This window comes from Felis catus, chromosome E3, assembly GCF_018350175.1.
Source record: "Felis catus isolate Fca126 chromosome E3, F.catus_Fca126_mat1.0, whole genome shotgun sequence".
In the NCBI taxonomy this organism is placed as follows: Eukaryota; Metazoa; Chordata; class Mammalia; order Carnivora; family Felidae; genus Felis; species Felis catus.
The window spans coordinates 24,141,624-24,160,944 of NC_058383.1; the positions used below are offsets into that span (position 1 = coordinate 24,141,624).

Genomic DNA, 19,321 nt, shown 5'->3' on the forward strand with positions numbered 1-19,321 from the left:
ATGGTAATTTATCACATGAAATAGAAGTTTGATAGAATGGTACTCAAAAATATGTGAATGAATGCATTAAGTGAGTATTAAACTTCTTTCTTAATGGACGCATCCATCTGCATGTGTCCTATGCACATCATGATCACTATGGCCAACACTGAGGTAATTACTTTCCCATACATCTATTCTCCACATCTCCACTTCCATTCATTTCTTATCTATTTTCTTTTTTTTAAGTTTACTTATTTATTTGGGGGGGGGAGGGTCAGAGAGAGGAGGAGAGAGAGAGAGAGACAGAAAGAGAGAGAGAGAGAGAGAGAGAGAGAGAGAGAGAGAGAGAGAGAGAGAGAGAATCCTAAGCAGGCTCCACACTGTCAGCACGGAGCCTGACACGGGCTTTGAATCCAGGAACTGTGAGATCATGACCTGAGCTGAAATCAAGGGTCGGATGCTTAACCGACTGAGCCACCCAGGCACCCTTCTTATCTGTTTTCTGATATTTATTCCTACTGTGTAATCAATCATGCTCTTTCCCATTGCCTGAAAGATAAACTTATAACTCCTCAGCCTGACACACAGTGGGAACTTCTCTGATATTTTACTCACCCTCACAAAGTGGAGTAAGATGAAAAACCAGAATTATTAAAATCTTTTCCATGCCTCTGCTTTATGTTTAAGAAAGAGAGGTAAAGGGGCACCTGGATGGCTCAGTCAGTTAAGTGTCCAGCTTCAGCTCAGGTCATGATCTCACCGTTCATGAGTTCGAGCCCCGCATCGGGTTCTGGGCTGACAGCTCAGAGCCTGAAGCCTGCTTCAGATTCTGTGGTCTCCCTCTCTCTCTCTGCCCCTCCCCCATTCATGCTCTGTCTTTCTCTCTCAAAAAATAAATAAACATTAAAAAAAAAAAGAAAGAGAGGTAAAGGACAGAAGGAAATAGTTGCTGTCTCTGGTATTGTACCATATAGGCAGAGAGATGCTTGTTGCATTTAGCAGCAGAAGCAGAACTAATCTTGAGAGAAGAGAAAAACTTAGTGGTTCTTGTTTGCATTTCTATATCACATCCTGGCTGAGATATCAAAAGATTGGGATACATGCTTAGTTAGAATAAAAAGCCTTAAGACTTTGCAAAAGTAATATGTGAAAATGAGCATTGTACTTGAAAATATGACTTTAGTGGTATAATTTATATTGATAGCACAAATCCAAAACTGCCTTATTACAATGATACAAGAGATTAGTGAGAACCTTTTTATACGTGTGTGAAAAAATATGTATCGTTATGCTAAAGTTATAGAAAGAAGGATCCCAAAAGGAATTCAGTATGGAAGGTCAATAAATATCAATATCCCACAGGAAACACTTACTGAAGACATAAAACATATGGATGATGAAACAATAAAACCATGATTTAACACATCTTTATAAAAGTTAGCCTAACCTAGTTTACCTGGGAATGTCATTGTGATGAAAAATTTTAAATCATTCAGTTTATCCTCCTGTGCATCAATCTTGACCTTGATCTTCAGGACGTAAATGTTGCCAAACTTGCTTTTGAGGTGCTGAGGGCTACCCAGGCACATGAACTTTCCCTCCACCATGATGGCCAGCCTGGTACAGAAGGCGTCACATTCCTCCATTCTAGCAAAACATGATACCATAAAAAGTTCTGGTTTTGGGGGACATTCTGTAGTTCAAACAGAGCCAGGATTTGTGACTCTGTTTTCAATGTGAAGTGGAATTTGGTAATCATAAAGATTATAGTTGGGAAGTGACAAATTTTCAAACAATTAGTAGAGTACAAATCCTCAAACACAGCATCTCTTAAACTTCCTGCTCTTTCTCCACTCTTAATTATTTAACTCAGTGAGTATTTTTGGCCACTCTATTCATTAGGATTAAGGAGGAACTCACATACACTAAAATTTATTGTCAATATTCCTAGCCCCAAATAATTCTTGCTTATAGTCAATATAGTACTTGCCAACCCTCGTTCAAGCCTCCAAATGAGCCACACCTATGGGAAGTTATAATGATGGCTTTGCCACTTTCACGTGTCCATGTCACAGCATCCCAGAGCAGGCGTCGGGCTCCAGGGTCCATGCCAGTTGATGGCTCATCTAGCAAAATGACTGAGGTATTTCCCATTAGGGCAATAGCAGTACTCAGCCTATGTTTGGTTCCTCCACTTTATGGTCATAGAAGGAAAGAAAATTTAGAAGAAAGGGAGGTTATACAAATTAGTTATTTATAGGAAATAGCACAAACATATCAACAAACATTTAACATGAAATTGCGCAATGTTGATTAGTTTTACTTCAATAAGTTAGGTCCAGTACAGGTGTATATATCAAATAATTTTCATTTGAAATGTAGATGAGTGACTTCTATGTAACTGATTTTAGCCACATTATCAGTGACATTTATTTACTTGTGCTTAGGGTACCATGATTTCCCAAGTATATGAATCTCCCATAATTCAAAGGGCCTAGATTTCTTCTTTCTTGGGAGACAAAGAACAATTTGGACACTAGGACGAATAGTATACCTTTGTGATAATAGATAATATATTGAGGAAACATCTCTTTTGAGATTTAGAGTCTATAGTTCAAATTTAACCAGGATTTTAGTTTCATCTCTGCAAAAGAAAGACATGGAACTACACTGATTGATCTTAATTGCTATTATCTGATATTAGCAACTCATGAGATAGTTTCACAATTAGATAATACTGTTACAGAGGGCCTTGGGTAGAGCTGTGCACATTTATTTCAAACATCAGAGACATAGGGAGGCATCTCAACATTATAACAGCTGCAACAAAAAGATCCTAATAATGAAATAACTCACCTGTAGGTTATGATAAGCTTGTCAGCATGGAGTTCCAGTTGCATTGAATTCAACCATCTATTCACATACAGCTGAATCTGGGGCTCAGAGATTCCCCATAACCTGGCATACATGATCATTATTTCCCGACCAGTCATGTATTCCAGCAATGCTTCAGACTGAGGACAATAGCCAACTCTTGATTTCACCTGATTAAGAGAATTGCCTTAATAAGGACCCAAGTCATCTATCCCACTGAGTGTCCCTGGATGAGACAGAAGACTACAGTCCTCCAGGCCATGTCTCTAAGAGTCTTACCAAGAATTTTTCTTTTCTAAATGCTACACAATGATGGCCACTGGATCTGTTGTAATAAGTTGGAATAAAAGATTCCTTAGTTCAGTTTTAATGATATTAGCAATGAAAAAGTTAGAAATAAAGTCTCAGAGCCCAGTGAATTTGGAATTTTAGAGTATGAATTACTCCCCTCATTAATAAGAAACTCTAATGGGCATGGCCACCATGGAAGTTTTTGCATTGCACAACCTGCACAGTCATGTCTAGATCTTGTTTCACAGTAAGACTGAACCAGAAGCAAAGCCTTATCCCACTGTCACAAACAGAATGCAATGAATGTTGTTTTGCCAATTAACCAATCCTTTTATGGATTTGCATTCAGATGCAAATAGGTATTCAGAGGAAAAGATAATAAAATTTTATTTATTTATTTATTTATTTATTTATTTATTTATTTATTTATTTCAACGTTTATTTATTTTTGGGACAGAGAGAGAGCATGAACGGGGGAGGGGCAGAGAGAGAGGGAGACACAGAATCGGAAACAGGCTCCAGGCTCCGAGCCATCAGCCCAGAGCCTGACGCGGGGCTCGAACTCCCGGACCGCGAGATCGTGACCTGACCTGGCTGAAGTCGGACGCTTAACCGACTGCGCCACCCAGGTGCCCCTATTTTATTTATTTTTATAATTGTTTTTTAAAAATATAATTTATTGTCAAATTGTTTTCCATACAACACCCAGTGCTCATCCCAACAAGTGCCCTCCTCAATGCCCATAACCCACTTTCCCCTCTCCCCCACCCCCATCAACCCTCAGTTCTCTGTATTTAAGAGTCTCTTATGGTTTGCCTCCCTCCCTCTCTGTTTGTACCTCCCCCCCCCCCCACCATGGTCTTCCGTTAAGTTTCTCAAGATCCACATGTAACATTATTTTATTAAAATTAATTAAAAATTAATATTTAAAACAGTATTTCTAAATAATTAAAATTCATCCTTTTTCCTCTGAGATTTTATTAATTAATTTACAGTAATCCCAGACTATTTGCAGCCCTAGTCTCTTTGCAGAAATCGAAACAAACCCTTTCTTCTATTCTAGGTATAAAATTATTGTCCCATATTATTTTTGAAAGTAAATGAACTGCATACAACATAACCCAGTGAACAAAGAAAAAGATACCATGAATGCCATCAGTAGAAATAATACTTACCAGCAACATATTTTTAATGACTTCAAATATTGGTATTATCAGATCAGATGAGAAAATGATTGTGCTTATTATGTTTAAATATATTTAAAAAATTAAGAATATATTAATGAAAAAAGTGAAGCTGGAGATATTACAATTCAAGATATCAAGTTATACTACAAAGCTATACAAATCAAAACAGTATGGTACTGACACAACAATAGACACATGATCAATGGAACAGGAAAGAAAGTCCAGAAACAAACCCATGATTATATGGCCAATTAATCTTCAACAAAAGAGGCAAGAATATGTAATGGAATAAAAACAGTTTTGTCTCTTCAACAATTGATGATGGGAAAACTGGACAGCTACATGAAAAATAACAAAACTGAACTACTTTCTTTCACCATATACACACAAAAAAACTCAAAATGGATTAAAGACCAAAATGTGAGACATGAAACCATAAAAGTCCTAGAAGAGAATTTAGGCAGTAATTTCTCTGATATTCACCACTGAAGCATTTTTCTAGACATGTCTCCCAAGTCAAGGGAAATAAAAGCAAAAATATACTATTGGGGCCACATCAAAATAGGAAGCTTCTGCATAGTGAAGTAAACAATCAGCAAAACTGAAAGACAACCTACTGAATGGGAGAATATATTTTCAAATGACATACTCAATAAAGGGTTAGTATCCAAAATATATAAAGAATGTATACAACTCAACCCCTGAAAATGAAATAATCCAATTAAAAAGTGGGAATAAGACATGAACAGACATTTCTCCAAAGAAGACATTCAGCTTTCCAACAGCCACATGAAAAGATGCTCAATATCACTTATCATCAAGGAAATGCAAATCAAAACTACAATGTGATATCACCTCACACCTATCAGAATGGCTAAAACCAACAACCCAAGAAACAACAGGTGATGGTGAGGGTGTGGAGGAAGGGAAACCCTCTTGCACTGTTTGTGGAAATGCAAAGTATGGAAAGAGCCCCTCGACTGATGAATGGATAAAGAAGATGTGGTATGTATATATACAATGGAATGTTACTTGGCAATCAAAAAGAATGAAATCTTGCCATTTGTAGCAATGTGGATGGAACTAGAGTGTATTATGCTAAGCGAAATAAGTCAGTCAGGGAAAGACAAATGTCCTACGATTTCACTCATATGTGGAATTTAAGATACAAAGCAGATGAACATAGGGGAAGGGAAGCAAAAATAAGATAAAAACAGAGAGGGAGACAAGCTGTAAGACACTTAAATACAGAGAACTGAGGGTTGCTGGTGTAGTGTTGGGTGGGGAAATAGGCCAAATGGACAATGGGCAGTAGGGGGGGCACTTGTGGGAATGGGCCCTGGGCATTATATATAAGTGATGAATAACTAAATTCTATTCTTGAAATTGTTATTACACTATGTGTTAATTAACTTGGATTTAAATAAAAAAAGAAAAAAATGCTAAAAGCTTGTAGCAAACTAGACATAGAAATGAATTTTCTTAAACTGACAAAGGGTAGCCAAATATAATATATAGTAGTAGAAATTTAGAAGTATTCCATGCAAAGGCAGGGGCAAAAAAAGATATTTATCATCATTGCCAGTATTCAACATTGTACTGGTGGTCCCACTTTATGCAATAGCACAATAAATGAAGAATGACAATGGGAAAGGAAGAAAAACTCTCATTATTTTTAGATGATAAACCTACCTACATAGAAAAGCCAAGCTAATCTGTAGATAAACTGAAAACTAATTAGAGAATTAGTTCATATAGGTTTCTGGATAATAATATCAGCATATAAAAATTCAATAGCATTCCTGAATACTAGCAACTTATGTCAGAAAAAAAAGATCCCATGAACAGTATAAATAAAACCCACAACGTACAAATAATAATAATGTGACAAAGGAGGAGGAGGAGGAGGAGGAGAAAGAGGAGAAAGGAGGAGGAGGGGAAGGGGAGGAGGAGGAGGAGTTGTTATAAGGAAATAAATAAAACTGTAAAGGAGTTTAGGGGTAGAATTACAAAACAATGCTAAAAAGAGTAAATTAGAAAAATGTCCACCTGGGAAGCTCTAAGCCCTTGTTTTCCATGGAAACCTCAAAAAACAATCAGAAAGGGACTAAAATATCCTTATAGGAGCACTGAAAAACCGTTGAAGCCTACAGCAACCAAGTGAGTATTTAAGAAAAAGCCATCTTCAAAATAGTAAGATATTTGGTGGCATTTTTACTCATCCTTGCCCAAACCCTCCCTGTTGCAGAACAGTCTTGGTCGGAGGAGGCAGCAGCCCAGTTCCCTATTACTTCTCCCAAATGAGAGGAGGTTGAGTAAATATAACCTGGCTGGGGACTGCCTGAAGATTGGTGTTTGTTTTGCTTGGGCAAAAAACTGGAGGGTACTGTTCATGAAAGCTGCAGGAGGACTATAGACCTGCAGACTCCTGGAAGAATACAAAAAGCCACATGAACAAGCAGACAAGATGCACGCACAGAAGACATAGAATATCTATCATAAGCCTTCACCTAAAGCTGATATCCAAGTTCAGAACACAGTCAGCTAAATAGTGAAGGACTGCCTCAGCACAGAGCCAGTCGGCAAAGACTAGGAGAGGTGGCTGCTTTGTCAACAGCCCAATTTTCAAAAAGACATACAAATAAACATGAATATAAGGCCCAAAGAATAGAATAAAATAAATTGGCAGAAACTGCTCCAGAAGTAGCACAGCTATGACTTACTTGATAAAGACTTTAAAATAATTGTCTTCGATATGCTGAAAGAACTAAAGGAAACTAAAGAAAATTATGAAAATGATAAATGAACAAAAGGAGAATATCAACAAAGAGGAAGAAATAATTTAAAAAAAAGAGAAATTCTGGACCTGAAAAATATAATGAATGAATTTAAAAATTCACTACAGGGGCGCCTGGGTGGCGCAGTCGGTTAAGCGTCCGACTTCAGCCAGGTCACGATCTCGCGGTTCGGGAGTTCGAGCCCCGCGTCAGGCTCTGGGCTGATGGCTCGGAGCCTGGAGCCTGTTTCCGATTCTGTGTCTCCCTCTCTCTCTGCCCCTCCCCCGTTCATGCTCTGTCTCTCTCTGTCCCAAAAATAAATAAACGTTGAAAAAAAAATTAAAAAAAAATTCACTACAAGTGTTCAAGAGGAGTTTGATCAGGAAGAAGAAAGAATCAGTGAACTTGAATATAGGAGACTTGAAATTATTAAGTATGGGTAGCAGAAAGAAAAAAGAAGGGGCTTATTCTACATCATCAAACACAGCAGCATATACACATGGGATTCTCAGGAGAAGAGAGACAGAAATGGGAGGAAAGGTTATTAGAAAAAACTTCTGAAGTTTAACAAAATATATGGATTTACAAATTCAAGACACTTACAGACTTCAAGTAGGAAAACCCTAAGATACCTACAATAAGACACATTTTAATCAAACTGTCAAAAGACTAAAACAAAGATGTAATCTTGAAAGCAGCAAGCAAGAGCAATTTATCATATATAAAGGATTCTCAATATGAACATCAGTAGACTTCTCAGCAGAAACTTCCGAGACTAGAAAGTAGTGGGATGATATATTTAAAGTAAGAAAAAACATCAACCAAGAATTCTATAGCAAGAATCGTGTCCTTCAAAAATAGAAAATAAGAAATTCCCTGATAAATAAAAGATAAGGGGGTTCATTACCAACAGATCTACCCTACAATAAATGCTAAAAACAATCCTTTACATGGACATTAAAGGACACTAGACAGTAAATTAAAGCCATATGAAGAGATAAAGATCTCTGGTAAAGCAAAGTCCTCTGACACATATAAAAACCAGAATTATTATACTTTTGATTTATGACTCAACTATTTATTTTATACAATATTTAAAAGGCAAATGCATAAAATAATTTTTAATGGTATACAAAGTATAAAGATGTAATTTTTGACAACAATGACATGGTGTGGACATGGGAACAGTGGTGTACAGAAATAGAGTTCTGTGTGTGATTGAAATTCAGTTGGTATCAATTCAAAATAGATTGTTACAACTTTACGATATTAGATGAAACCCCAATGGTAACCACAAAGAAAATATCTGTACAATATACACAAAAGTAAATAAGTGTATCAAAACATGTAACTACAAAAAAATCAACTAAACACAATGTAAAGCATTAATGGAGGAAATCAGGGGCAAAAAACATCAATAAGAGATATGGTAAACAACAAATGGAAAAAGTCTTTCTCTATCAGTAATTTCTCTAAATGTCATTCCCCAATCAAAAGGCATAGATTGGCAAAATGAATTAAAAAAACCAAACATGATCCAAATATATGTTATCTAGTCAGACTCACTTAGGTTTAAGGACACAAATAAGTTGACAGTAAAAGGATAGGAAAAAAAATTCATGAAAATAGTGCCCAAAAGAGCTGAATGGCTATACTATTATTAGAGAAAATAGACAAAGTCAATAACTGCTACAAGAACAAATACAGTATTATATATTGATAAAAGGATCAATTTACCATGAAAATATAGCAATTATACACATATATGCACCAAACATCAGAGCTCTAAAGTATATGAAGATAACAATAATAGATTTGAAGGGAGAAATAAACAACTGAAAAATATGAGTTGGAGACTTCAGCACCCCACTTTTACTTATTTTCTTTAAATCTTATTATTGAAGTATGTTTGACATACAATATTATATTAGTTTTAGGTGTACAACATAGTGATTAAATTCTATACATTATGCAGGGCTCACCATATGTATAGTTACCAACTGTCACTAGACAATATTATTATAATATTGTTATATTGTTATATATAATATTATAATATATCCCCTATGCTATGTTTATCATCCTCATGACTTATTTATTTTATAACTGGAAGTTTGTACCTCTTAATCCCTTTCATTTATTTTGTCCATCCTTCTACCTGTTTCCCTCTTGAAAACCCCCAGTTTGTTCTCTGTATCTGGAGTCTGTTTCTATTTCTGTTTGTTCATTTGTTTTTTTAGATTCCACGTATAAGTAAAATCACATGGTATTTTTCTCTCTCTGTATAACTTATTTCACTTAGAATAATACCATCTATGTCCATCCATGTTGTTGCAAATGGCAAGATAACATTTTTTATGGCTAAGTGATATTCCATTGTATATACATCTTCTTTATCCCTTCATTTATCAATGGACACTTAGGTTACTTCTGTATCTTGACTACTGTAAATAATTCTGCAATAAACATAGGGGTGCATGCATATATCTTTTTGAATTAGTGTTTTTGTGTTCTTTGGGTAAATACTCAGTAGTGAAATTTCCAGATCATATGACATTTCCATTTCTATTTTTTTAAGAACCTCATCACTGCCTGCTGGGAATTTTGAAATCTCTGACCCCAAGGACCACCTGGAAGAACCCACTCACTTCCTTTTATCATGTATCACTTCTTTCTCTATTTCAATTTCTTCCCTTCAAGTGTAAATGTGGTCAAGTTATTTAATGTATAAAATATCTCCTATTTCATTCCCACAACTTTGAGTGAATGTTTCTCAAACTTCTCACAAGTGAACTTTCTTTGCTTCAAAACTGACTTTCTCAGCACCTGTCCCTGCCTCTCCGCCACCTCCACCCCGGCCTATCCCCCGGCTGGCCAGCGGCGTTGGCAGGGAGGGGGACAGTAGTTGTAGACACCCGCCCCTGCCTCAGAGAAGCTTCCTGGTTGTTGCACAGTCTCACCATTTGGGGAAAGTCCATGCTAGAAAACTGAAGCAATTAATGGGGGAATATGATCAGATTTCTTCACCAAGTTCCCAGCCTGATAAAGAGAACCCCTTGCTGTCAACCTAATGAAGCATTCAAAGAAGACATATGACTCTTTTCAAGATGAACTTGAAGATTATATCAAAGTGCAGAAAGCCAGAGGCTTAGAGCCAAAGACTTGTTTCAGAAAGATGAGAGAGGACTGTTTGGAAACTTGTGGGTACAAAGAAGAGATTGATTACAGACCGAGGCATAGAATGTTTGATCACAGACTCTCATCTGAGACTGTCCAGACCTACCCGAGATCATGCTCTATTTCACCAAAGGTGGAAAACCGGTTACCTCAGTGGCTACCAGCTCAGGACAGCAGGCTAAGACTAGACTCTCTGAGCTACTGCCAGTTCACCAGGGACTGTTTCTCAGAAAAACCAGGACCCCTGAACCTTAGTCAGCAAGGGTATAACCGTCACCCATACAGTGTGGAATCTGGAGTTTACAAGCGTCTCTCCTCAGAAAACAGTGCCAGCGCCCATCAGGCCAGTCATAAACAGATACATCAGCAGGGGAAAAGGCATCCAGAGGAAGCCAGAGAAAAAGCAGAGGAGGAGCGGCCCAAGCTTAGGAGGAAAAAAGGTTGTGAGGAAATAGATTCAGACAAACACAAGAACTTCCAAAGAAATGAAACACAAATGGAAACAGTCAGGGTCAGTACAGAAAAGCTTAAGAATCGAAAGGAGAAAAAAGGCCGAGATGTGGCCTCTAAGAAAGAGGAATGTAAGCGTAGAAAAGAGAAAAAGGAACAAGGTAAAGAGAGGACAGAGGAAGAAATGCTTTGGGACCAGTCTATCCTTGGATTTTGAAGATCCTGAGTTGGTTCTCCTGAGGTTAAATTGAAAAAATAGTTGAGGAGCTTGGTTTTATGATGTCCATGTTCATATCGATTTTTTCATGTCAACAGGTACTTTAATTTCTAACAACAGGCCAAGTGAACTGGAAGTATTTAATGTGGTTACTCTCCAGCACGGAAATTACTTTTCCTCATTTCCTGAAAGCATCCCTACGTTTTTCTTCTATATAATGTAATTTTCCTTAATGAGAGTGGCACTGCTTTTCCTCATCAAATTGCTATGAGAGTAGAAGTATTTTTCCCTTGGGAGGTCACTTATTTTAAATTGAAGTATTAACGGGCTTTGCAGAATCTATTTCTTGATTAGGTTTGTTTTAGTTTTGGGTGGGATATTTTTATATTCATTAGTTTTCTCTTTGACACAATTTAGACTGATTTTTTTTTCTTTGTTAGACCTAACTTGCAGTGTATTTTCTAGATTGCAAAGTGGAAAATGAAATGCATTATAATAATAATAAGCTAAGGTTACATATAGTTTTAAAAGTTTCAAAGAGTCTTGATATAAAATCAGTTTATATTCTGGAAATATTTATAATAAAGTGTTCTAATTTCTGAAAAAAACAAAACAAAACAAAACTAACTTTCTTCAAAGTATAATCCAAATTCTTAGCTTCACCTCTGTTACTAGAATACTATTCATCCTAGAGCATGCAGACTCCCACAACCCCATCTTCCTGATGTCATAATGACAATGTCCTGTGAACTAAAGAGGAAAGAAAAGCACCATTCAGGCTCCCATTACTACCACCCAACTGACCATAGTACAATAGTTCTTGCTAAGTGCATCAGTGAAGTTCTAGTTGCTAAATCCAATATACAGGTGTCTGGGTGGCTCAGTCAGTTAAGTGTCTGCCTCTTGATTTCAGCTCACGGTTTGTGAGTTTGAGCCCCGCATCAGGCTCTGTGCTGACACCATGGAGCCTGCTTAGGATTTTCTATCTCCTCTCTCTGTCTCTCTGTCTCTCTCTCTCTTTCTCTCTCTCAAAATAAGTAAACTTAAAAAAATCCAATATGCACTATTCAGGCTTTACGTTGCCTGAGACTTTCTGAAGTTTGAAACCTTTGACCATTTTCTTCTTGAATTTTTCCCCCACTTAGCTTTTCCCCAAGATTATTCACTCTTTCCCAGGTGGCATGTAAACCAATGACTGGCTGATTCAGAGATACAAAAAACAGCTATCTTGCTTTGATTTGGGACCCCTTGGAAAGGCCATCCTGTTCCAGAACTCTAATGTGCATGAAGACCTCAATTATAAGTGAACTGCACTTATATGTGAACTGCATCTTCTGCCCAGTCTTTCCTTCCTTACAGTACCTTGTCTGGCATATATTAGATGTACTATTGATAGAACTTGCCTTTAATCTAACATTTTCAAAGAACACAAAAGATACTCATGTCTTAGATTCTGCTCTTGTTGCCTATCCTCAAAAATTTATTTCTCTCTCCAGAATTTACTGAGCCAACAGTATCAATATCAATGTCTCTCATGATGGCCATCTATTATCTTCAGCATCTGCCCATTACCTGTACCTCAAGTCATCAAACTTCTTATATCTTAGACTGTAATAATGTCTTACTTTTTGGAGCCTTTTAGTGATGCTAAATTGCCCAAGGAACACATCCCCAGAGGTAACAGTCTCCTCTCCAGTCAAAATTTTGAAGGTAGTAGTTTTTCCAGCTCCATTGAATCCAAGCAATCCAAAGCACTCTCCCTTTTGGATTGTAACAGAGATATTTTTCACAGCCAGAATGACTGGATACTTAAAATATATCTAAAAAAAAAGCCAGAAAACACAATATAGTAAAGAATATTTGAAAATCAAATATAATAAATTTCTCAGATCTCTATGGACCACTACTTCAGACAGTTTTACAAGAACTTTTCTATTACACTTGGAAAAATATTCATAGATTCTGACAAACCACAGTGTGTCCCAGACACCAATGACATGTTCTTAGGGATAAATGAAGCCAGCATATATTGGCCAGTGAATGATGTTACCTTTGTGAGTTCCTTAATAAGTACTGCAGAATTCAGCAACTCCCTAGGCTGCCCCAGGATTCTCTGTCTTTCATTTTGTACATCTTCATCATCGGATTCTCCAGATAGTTCCTTGGACACTTTTTCCTATATTTTCAAAACAAGAATCATAAAAGTAAATTCTATTTAGGTGTCTGGTCTAGAGTGGATGGTTTTATGAAAGCTAAACTGGGGATAATCTCAAAGATGTTAACAAAGATTTATTTTAGTAATTCCATGAAGTCTTTGAATATCACCTCAGCATCGTGTACAACTTGACTGAGTTTTGAATAACAAATAGTTTGTCGGGAGAATGATGGCGGAGATTAGAGAAGGAAAAGTCATCCACATAGTAGAAATATTGTGAATTAACATGCTACAATATGTACTTTAAATCTTTAAAAGAGAGAATTTATTTTTTTTAAGTTTTTACTTAAATTCCAGTTAGTTAACATACAATGTAATATTAGTTTCAGGGACACAATATCGTGATTCAATACTTCCATACAGCATCTGGTGCTCATCACAACAAGTGCACACCTAAATCCCCATCAACTTTTTAACCCATCTCCACACTCCCCTCCCCTCTGGTAACCATCGGTTTGTTCTCTATAGTTAAGAGTTTGTTTCTTGGTTTGCCTCTTTCTCTCCCCCCGACCCCACTATATTCACTTGTTTTGTTTCTTAATTCTACATGTCAATTAAATCATATGCTATTTTTTTTAAAAGACAGAATTTCTTTTAAGCATTCAGAGAAGTGATTTTTATAACTTGGATCTTTAAGAAGGAAATCATCCCAAGAGGAATGGAAATTCTAAAAAACAGCCATGAATTCTAAATAATGAATAACTTTTTCCAAAATTAATCAGGAATAGAAGCAAGAAAATCAGCAAGGCTTAACTAGACTTTCCCTAAGAAATGCCTGGACCTTATGGCCTATATTTGCAGGATAAATATTACAAGATAACATTGCTCTTTATGATTCTTGACTAGACCAAGTAGCTTTAGGAAACTGATATCAAGATGGTAGAACAGAAATTTGGCATAATTTTACCAACTGTTTTGTCCAATCAATTCAGAACATATTCATTTTTATTTACACAAATTAAAAAAATTAGGATTACATAGCATCTTGTTTTTTCCAGAACTGGACACCTCAGGAAAAACTGCAGCCACAACTGAGATCAATCAAGTGTGATTTATTACAAGTACAGCATGTTCAACAGTGAAAGCCTAAAGAAGAATAACTCTTTCTCTATGAGGGAAAGGAAAAAATCAGTAGGACTTCACCCTGAAATATTTTACAACTAACAGAATGTCAATTTGAGGAGTTATGTGGATATGTGCCCTAGTGAAACTGGTGAAAATTATCTAAATAATAGTCATTTAAAGGTTCTGGAAATGATCCTAAGGGCATATAGCAAATTAAAAATTTATTCAATAAATCTACTAAACTTGGTAAGAACGGGGAAATCCTGTGGCATTGGATCATAACCCACTCTCTTCCTCCCTTCCTATTGCTCAGAAAAGAACTTCACTTCAGGCAGGTGCAGCTATGAAAACAAAGCCTCCCCTTCCCTCACCTTTACAATTGAAGGCCAAGTAAATTCTGGGAGACACAGGATATCAGCATTTCTCATTTTGCAGAGGCTATGTTCTGGGTGAGTGTAAATGGGAATTTGGGGTTCCCTTCTCCCACCTATTCTCCACACAGGGAATGGAGGATCCTCTACGTTGGGTGTAATGTGGACTCTAGTTCATTCTTAGGGCAGAGGCTTCATGCTGGGAGAGGTAAGCCAACAAGACCAGAGACTACTGTTCCCTACTGAGTACCCAGCTCCTGAAACAGTGATATCACTCAAGAGAAAGAAGCATACCACTGTCTCTGTCCTCAACTTTGGAGCCATGGCTCAGAAATTTTACCCAGGGATAGAGTTAGGTTGTAAAACAGAGAGCTCATATATTCTCCCCCATAGAACTGCCTTCATTCAAAACAGGATAGAGAAGTTCAAGCCTAAAGATACTCTCAAAACAATGGTGGTTTTGTGTAAAGCAATTAAGACATGACTGGTAGCTTCATTAGATATATAAATTAACCATAGGCTAGCTACTCTACTAGAAAGAAACAGGGAAAGAGACAGCCATGAAAAGCCTTCCTGGGTGAAACAAATCTTGAATACTGACCTCAAGCTATTTCTGCAAAGAAGCTCAAATTTAATGGATCTATCAATAGAGCAATTTATGTGTTAGGAGAACACATTGTTGAAATACAAAAATCAGCCAGCAATTAGTGGAGCTTAACAGTTGGGTGTGGATATGGAAAGAGACAAAGAGAGACCTTAAAACTACAGTCATTCCAGGGTTACTGCCCCCATGCCCAGGTCTGCATCCTCTGAGGAATAATATCAGATGCTTCACACTACAAGGAAAATAGACTTCATAAAAACTTCCCAGCCAGTCACTTAAACAAACTAGCAAATGACAAAAGTTCCCTAGGAAAGAACAATACCTAGAGAACCAATACACATTTAAAATATTCAGGGGTGCCTGGTGGCTGAGTTGGTTGAGGGTCTGACTCATAATTTCAGCTCATGTCATGATCCCAGGGTTGTGGGATTGAGTTCCACATCAGGCTGCATGCTGAGTGTGGAGCTGTTTAAGATTCTCTCTCTCTCTCTCTCTCTCTCTCTCTCTCTCTCTCTCTCTCCCTCTTCATTCTCCCCACTTTCTCTCTTTATCTAAAATAAAAAAAGACCTCTTTCTAAAATAAATAAGTAAACAAATAAATAAAATATCCAGAGTTCAGCAAAAATTATGAGATAAAAGAAACAGGAAACTGTGTTCCATACACAGGAAAAAGAGCAAGCAATAGGAACTGCCTATGAAAATGAAAATGACCAGATGCAAGATTTAACAGACAAAGACTTTTAAAGACTTTTAAAAAGTAAAGTAGCCATTATAAATATTTTCAAAGGAAAGGAATCCATGCTTGAAGAAGTAAAGGGAAGTATTATGACAATGTTTTTTTTCAAATCAAGATTAATGATAACAAGATAGAAATTAAAAAAAAAGAATCAAGTGGAAGTTCTGGAGTTGAAAATTATAATAACTAAAATGAAAAACTCACTAGAAGGGCTCAATAGCAAATTTGAACTGGTAGAAAAATGAATTAGAAAACTTGTAGATAGACACAAAGAGGTACCTGAAGATGGAGAAAAAACCAATCAAGAAAAATGAACAAAGCCTCAGAGAAATTTGGGATACAATTTAGTGCATCAATATATGCATAATGGGAATGTCAAATGGAAAAGAGAGAAGTAAGCAGAAAAATATTTAAAGAAATGGCTGAAACTCCCCAAATTTCATGGAAAACATTATATACATCCACCGCTTAGTGAATACCAACTACAATAAATACAAATATATCTGTACACAGAAAAATTGCTGAATGCCAAAGGCAAGGAGACAATCTTGAAATTACCAGGAGAAAAACATTTGTCACTTATAAGAGATTCCCAACAAGAGTAACACCTGACTAAAATCAACAGCACAAGAAACAACAGCTGTTGGCAAGCATGTAGATAAAAAGAAACTCTTGTGTACTCTTGGTTGGAATGCACAGTGGTGCAGCCATTGTGGAAAGCAGTATGGCGGTTCCTGAAAATGTTACCAATAGAACTACCCTATGATCCAACAATTCCACTACTGAGTATTTGCCCAAAGAATACAAAAACACTGATTCAAAGGGATACATACACAGCTACATTTATTGTAGCATTATTTACAATAGCCAAAATATGGAGAGATGAACTGAGGAATGGATAAAGAAGTTTTATATATGTTTATATAAAACATATATATTTAATATAAAGCTTTTATATATGTATGAACACACACATATATAATATTTATACATGTGTATATACATATAACTTTTATATATGTACATCTATATGGATAAATGGATAAAGAAGTTTTATATATATATATATATATATATTACTCAGCTATAAAAAAGAAATGAATCTTGCCATTTGTAAAAATATGGATGAAGCTAGAGAGTATAATGCTAATTGTAATAACTCAGTCAGAAAAAGACAAATACCATATGATTTCACTGATATGTGGAATTTAAGAAACAAAATAAAGAAAGAGAGAAAGAAATGAAGAAGCTGACCAAGAAACTCTTAACTATAGAGAACAAACTGGTGGTTGTCAGAGGGGAGATTGGTGGAGGGTATGAGTGAAACAGGTGAAGGGGATTAAGAGTACACTTATCCTGCTAAAGATGCTTCTTTTTTTTTTTAATTTTATTTTTTTAACGTTTATTTATTTTTGAGACAGGGAGAGACAGCATGAAAGGGGGAGGGTCAGAGAGAGAGGGAGACACAGAATCCGAAACAGGCTCCAGGCTCTGAGCTGTCAGCACAGAGCCTGACGCAGGGCTCGAACTCACGGACTGCGAGATCATGACCTGAGCCGAAGTCGGAGGCTCAACCGACTGAGCCACCCAGGTGCCCCTAAAGATGCTTCAAGGTAGGGGGGCCTGGGTGGCTCAGTCAGTTAAGTGTCCAACTCTTGATTTCAGCTCAGGTCATGATCTCATAGTTTGTAGGGTTGGGGTCTGCACTCAAAGCGTGGGGACTGCTTGGGATTCTATCTCTCTGCCGCTTCCCACCTGCACACACAATCTTTCTATAAACAAACAAACAAACAAACATTAAAAAAATGTACAGTTATGATAAGCACTGAGTAATGCATAGAATTTTTTGAATCACTCTATTGTGCACCTGAAACTATAGCATATAACATTTTATGTTAACTATATATACATATAACATATAACATTTTATGTTAACTATACGGGAATTAAGATTTAAAACTTTTTAAAAATATGGGGCGCCTGGGTGGCTCAGTCGGTTGAGCGTATGACTTCGGCTCACATCATGATCTCGTGGTCTGTGAGTTCGAGCCACTCGTCGGGCTCTGTGCTGACAGATCAGAGTCTGGAGCCTGCTTTGGATTCTGTGTCTCCCTCTCTGTCTGCTCCTCCCCCACTCATGCTCTGTCTCTCTCTCAAAAATAAATAAACATTAAAAATTTAAAACTTAATAAAAATAAATAAAATATAAACATGTACAGGCAAAATGCAGTAAAATGAATTGCTCGATACTCGTTACTTTGTTTTTTAAACACGGCAATACAACAAACAAGTATTTGGAAAAAAAGTATCTAATCATGGAAAATGACATTGCCATTCCCTGACTTATCCTAAGTAAATAATTGTGACTAGTTATGTTAGATGATACTCTTTTTAGTGGCATTATGCACAGCTGCTAGTATAGGTTGGAGTGGACAAGTTAAGAAGAGAGATATGCTGCTGTAAGACTGAGTCTAAGTCTGCTTCAATTCTGCCTTCAAAATCTCATGTGAATCTCCTTCCGTAACAACTCTAAATTGGGATAATACAGGGAAGGGGATTCTGGAAAATAAGGTTCTGGCTTAGCTAAGTTGGCTTTATGCCTTAGTACATAATAGTCAAATTGGTGGAAACCAAAGATAATGAGAAACTCGTAAATAAAACAGCCAAAGAAAAACTGCATTACATAAAAGAGAAAGCAGTTTGAATGACTACCTCTTCGTATTTGAAATAAAAGAAACCAGAAGACAGTTAAATGATATTACATATAGAGTGCCCAGGAAAAAAAAAAGATCAACCCAGACTTCTAATGAAAGCAAAAATATACTCCACAAATAAAGATAAAGATATTTTCAGATAAAAGAAGACATAGCTCTTCTGTAGTTCTTAACTAAAATAAATGCTTAAGTAAGTGTTTGGTCTAAAGGAAAACCGTAGCAGAGGGAAACTCATATATTCAGGAAAGAATGAACAGCACCAGAGATGCTAAATATCTAGGTGAATATAAAATCATTTTTTTCTATTACTTACTTTGAAATACATGCTGTTTTAAGGCAAAATATAGTATTATTTTTCATGATTAATTATATAATGACATATATAGATGTAAGACATACACCAACTCTAGCATTAAAAACAGTGAGGGATAGAAACAGAAATTATGGTTTCACATTTTCTACATTTTACAATATTAACTCTAAACAGACTATGAAAAAAGAACTATATATTATTTTCTAAACCCCGCACCAATCATTAAACATAAGTATGGAAGTATAGCTAAAGAGTGAATTGAAAAGTTAAAGTGGAATTCTAAATATATTCAAATAATCCAAGGAAAAGCAGAAATGGGAAAGCAGTGAAACAAAAATCTGAAGGGAC

At 36.4% G+C, this 19,321-nt stretch overlaps 2 protein-coding genes across 19 annotated transcripts in view; one reads left to right on the forward strand and one right to left on the reverse strand.

Moving 5' to 3' along the window:
* Nucleotides 1-19,321, reverse strand: part of LOC101087463 (phospholipid-transporting ATPase ABCA3-like) — a 224,156-nt gene that overhangs the window by 47,569 nt on the left and 157,266 nt on the right. For 16 of the 18 annotated variants that reach the window (XM_045047758.1, XM_045047743.1, XM_045047746.1 and 13 more), the window contains 5 exons: nucleotides 13,006-13,131; nucleotides 12,581-12,775; nucleotides 2,839-3,026; nucleotides 2,006-2,176; nucleotides 1,439-1,629 (listed from right to left, as the gene is read on the reverse strand). In XM_045047758.1, coding sequence (XP_044903693.1) covers nucleotides 1,439-1,629; nucleotides 2,006-2,176; nucleotides 2,839-3,026; nucleotides 12,581-12,775; nucleotides 13,006-13,131 — 871 coding nt within the window. Of the gene's footprint in view, nucleotides 1-1,438; nucleotides 1,630-1,972; nucleotides 2,177-2,838; nucleotides 3,027-12,580; nucleotides 12,776-13,005; nucleotides 13,132-19,321 lie in introns of those variants that run through there. The other 2 variants (XM_045047755.1, XM_045047750.1) reach the window with 2 other exon arrangements.
* Nucleotides 10,000-11,207, forward strand: LOC105261313 (lysine-rich coiled-coil protein 1-like). Its single transcript, XM_011290612.4, has one exon. It carries the CDS (start codon nucleotides 10,182-10,184, stop codon nucleotides 10,953-10,955), a length of 774 nt encoding a protein of 257 aa, XP_011288914.2. The 5' UTR covers nucleotides 10,000-10,181; the 3' UTR covers nucleotides 10,956-11,207.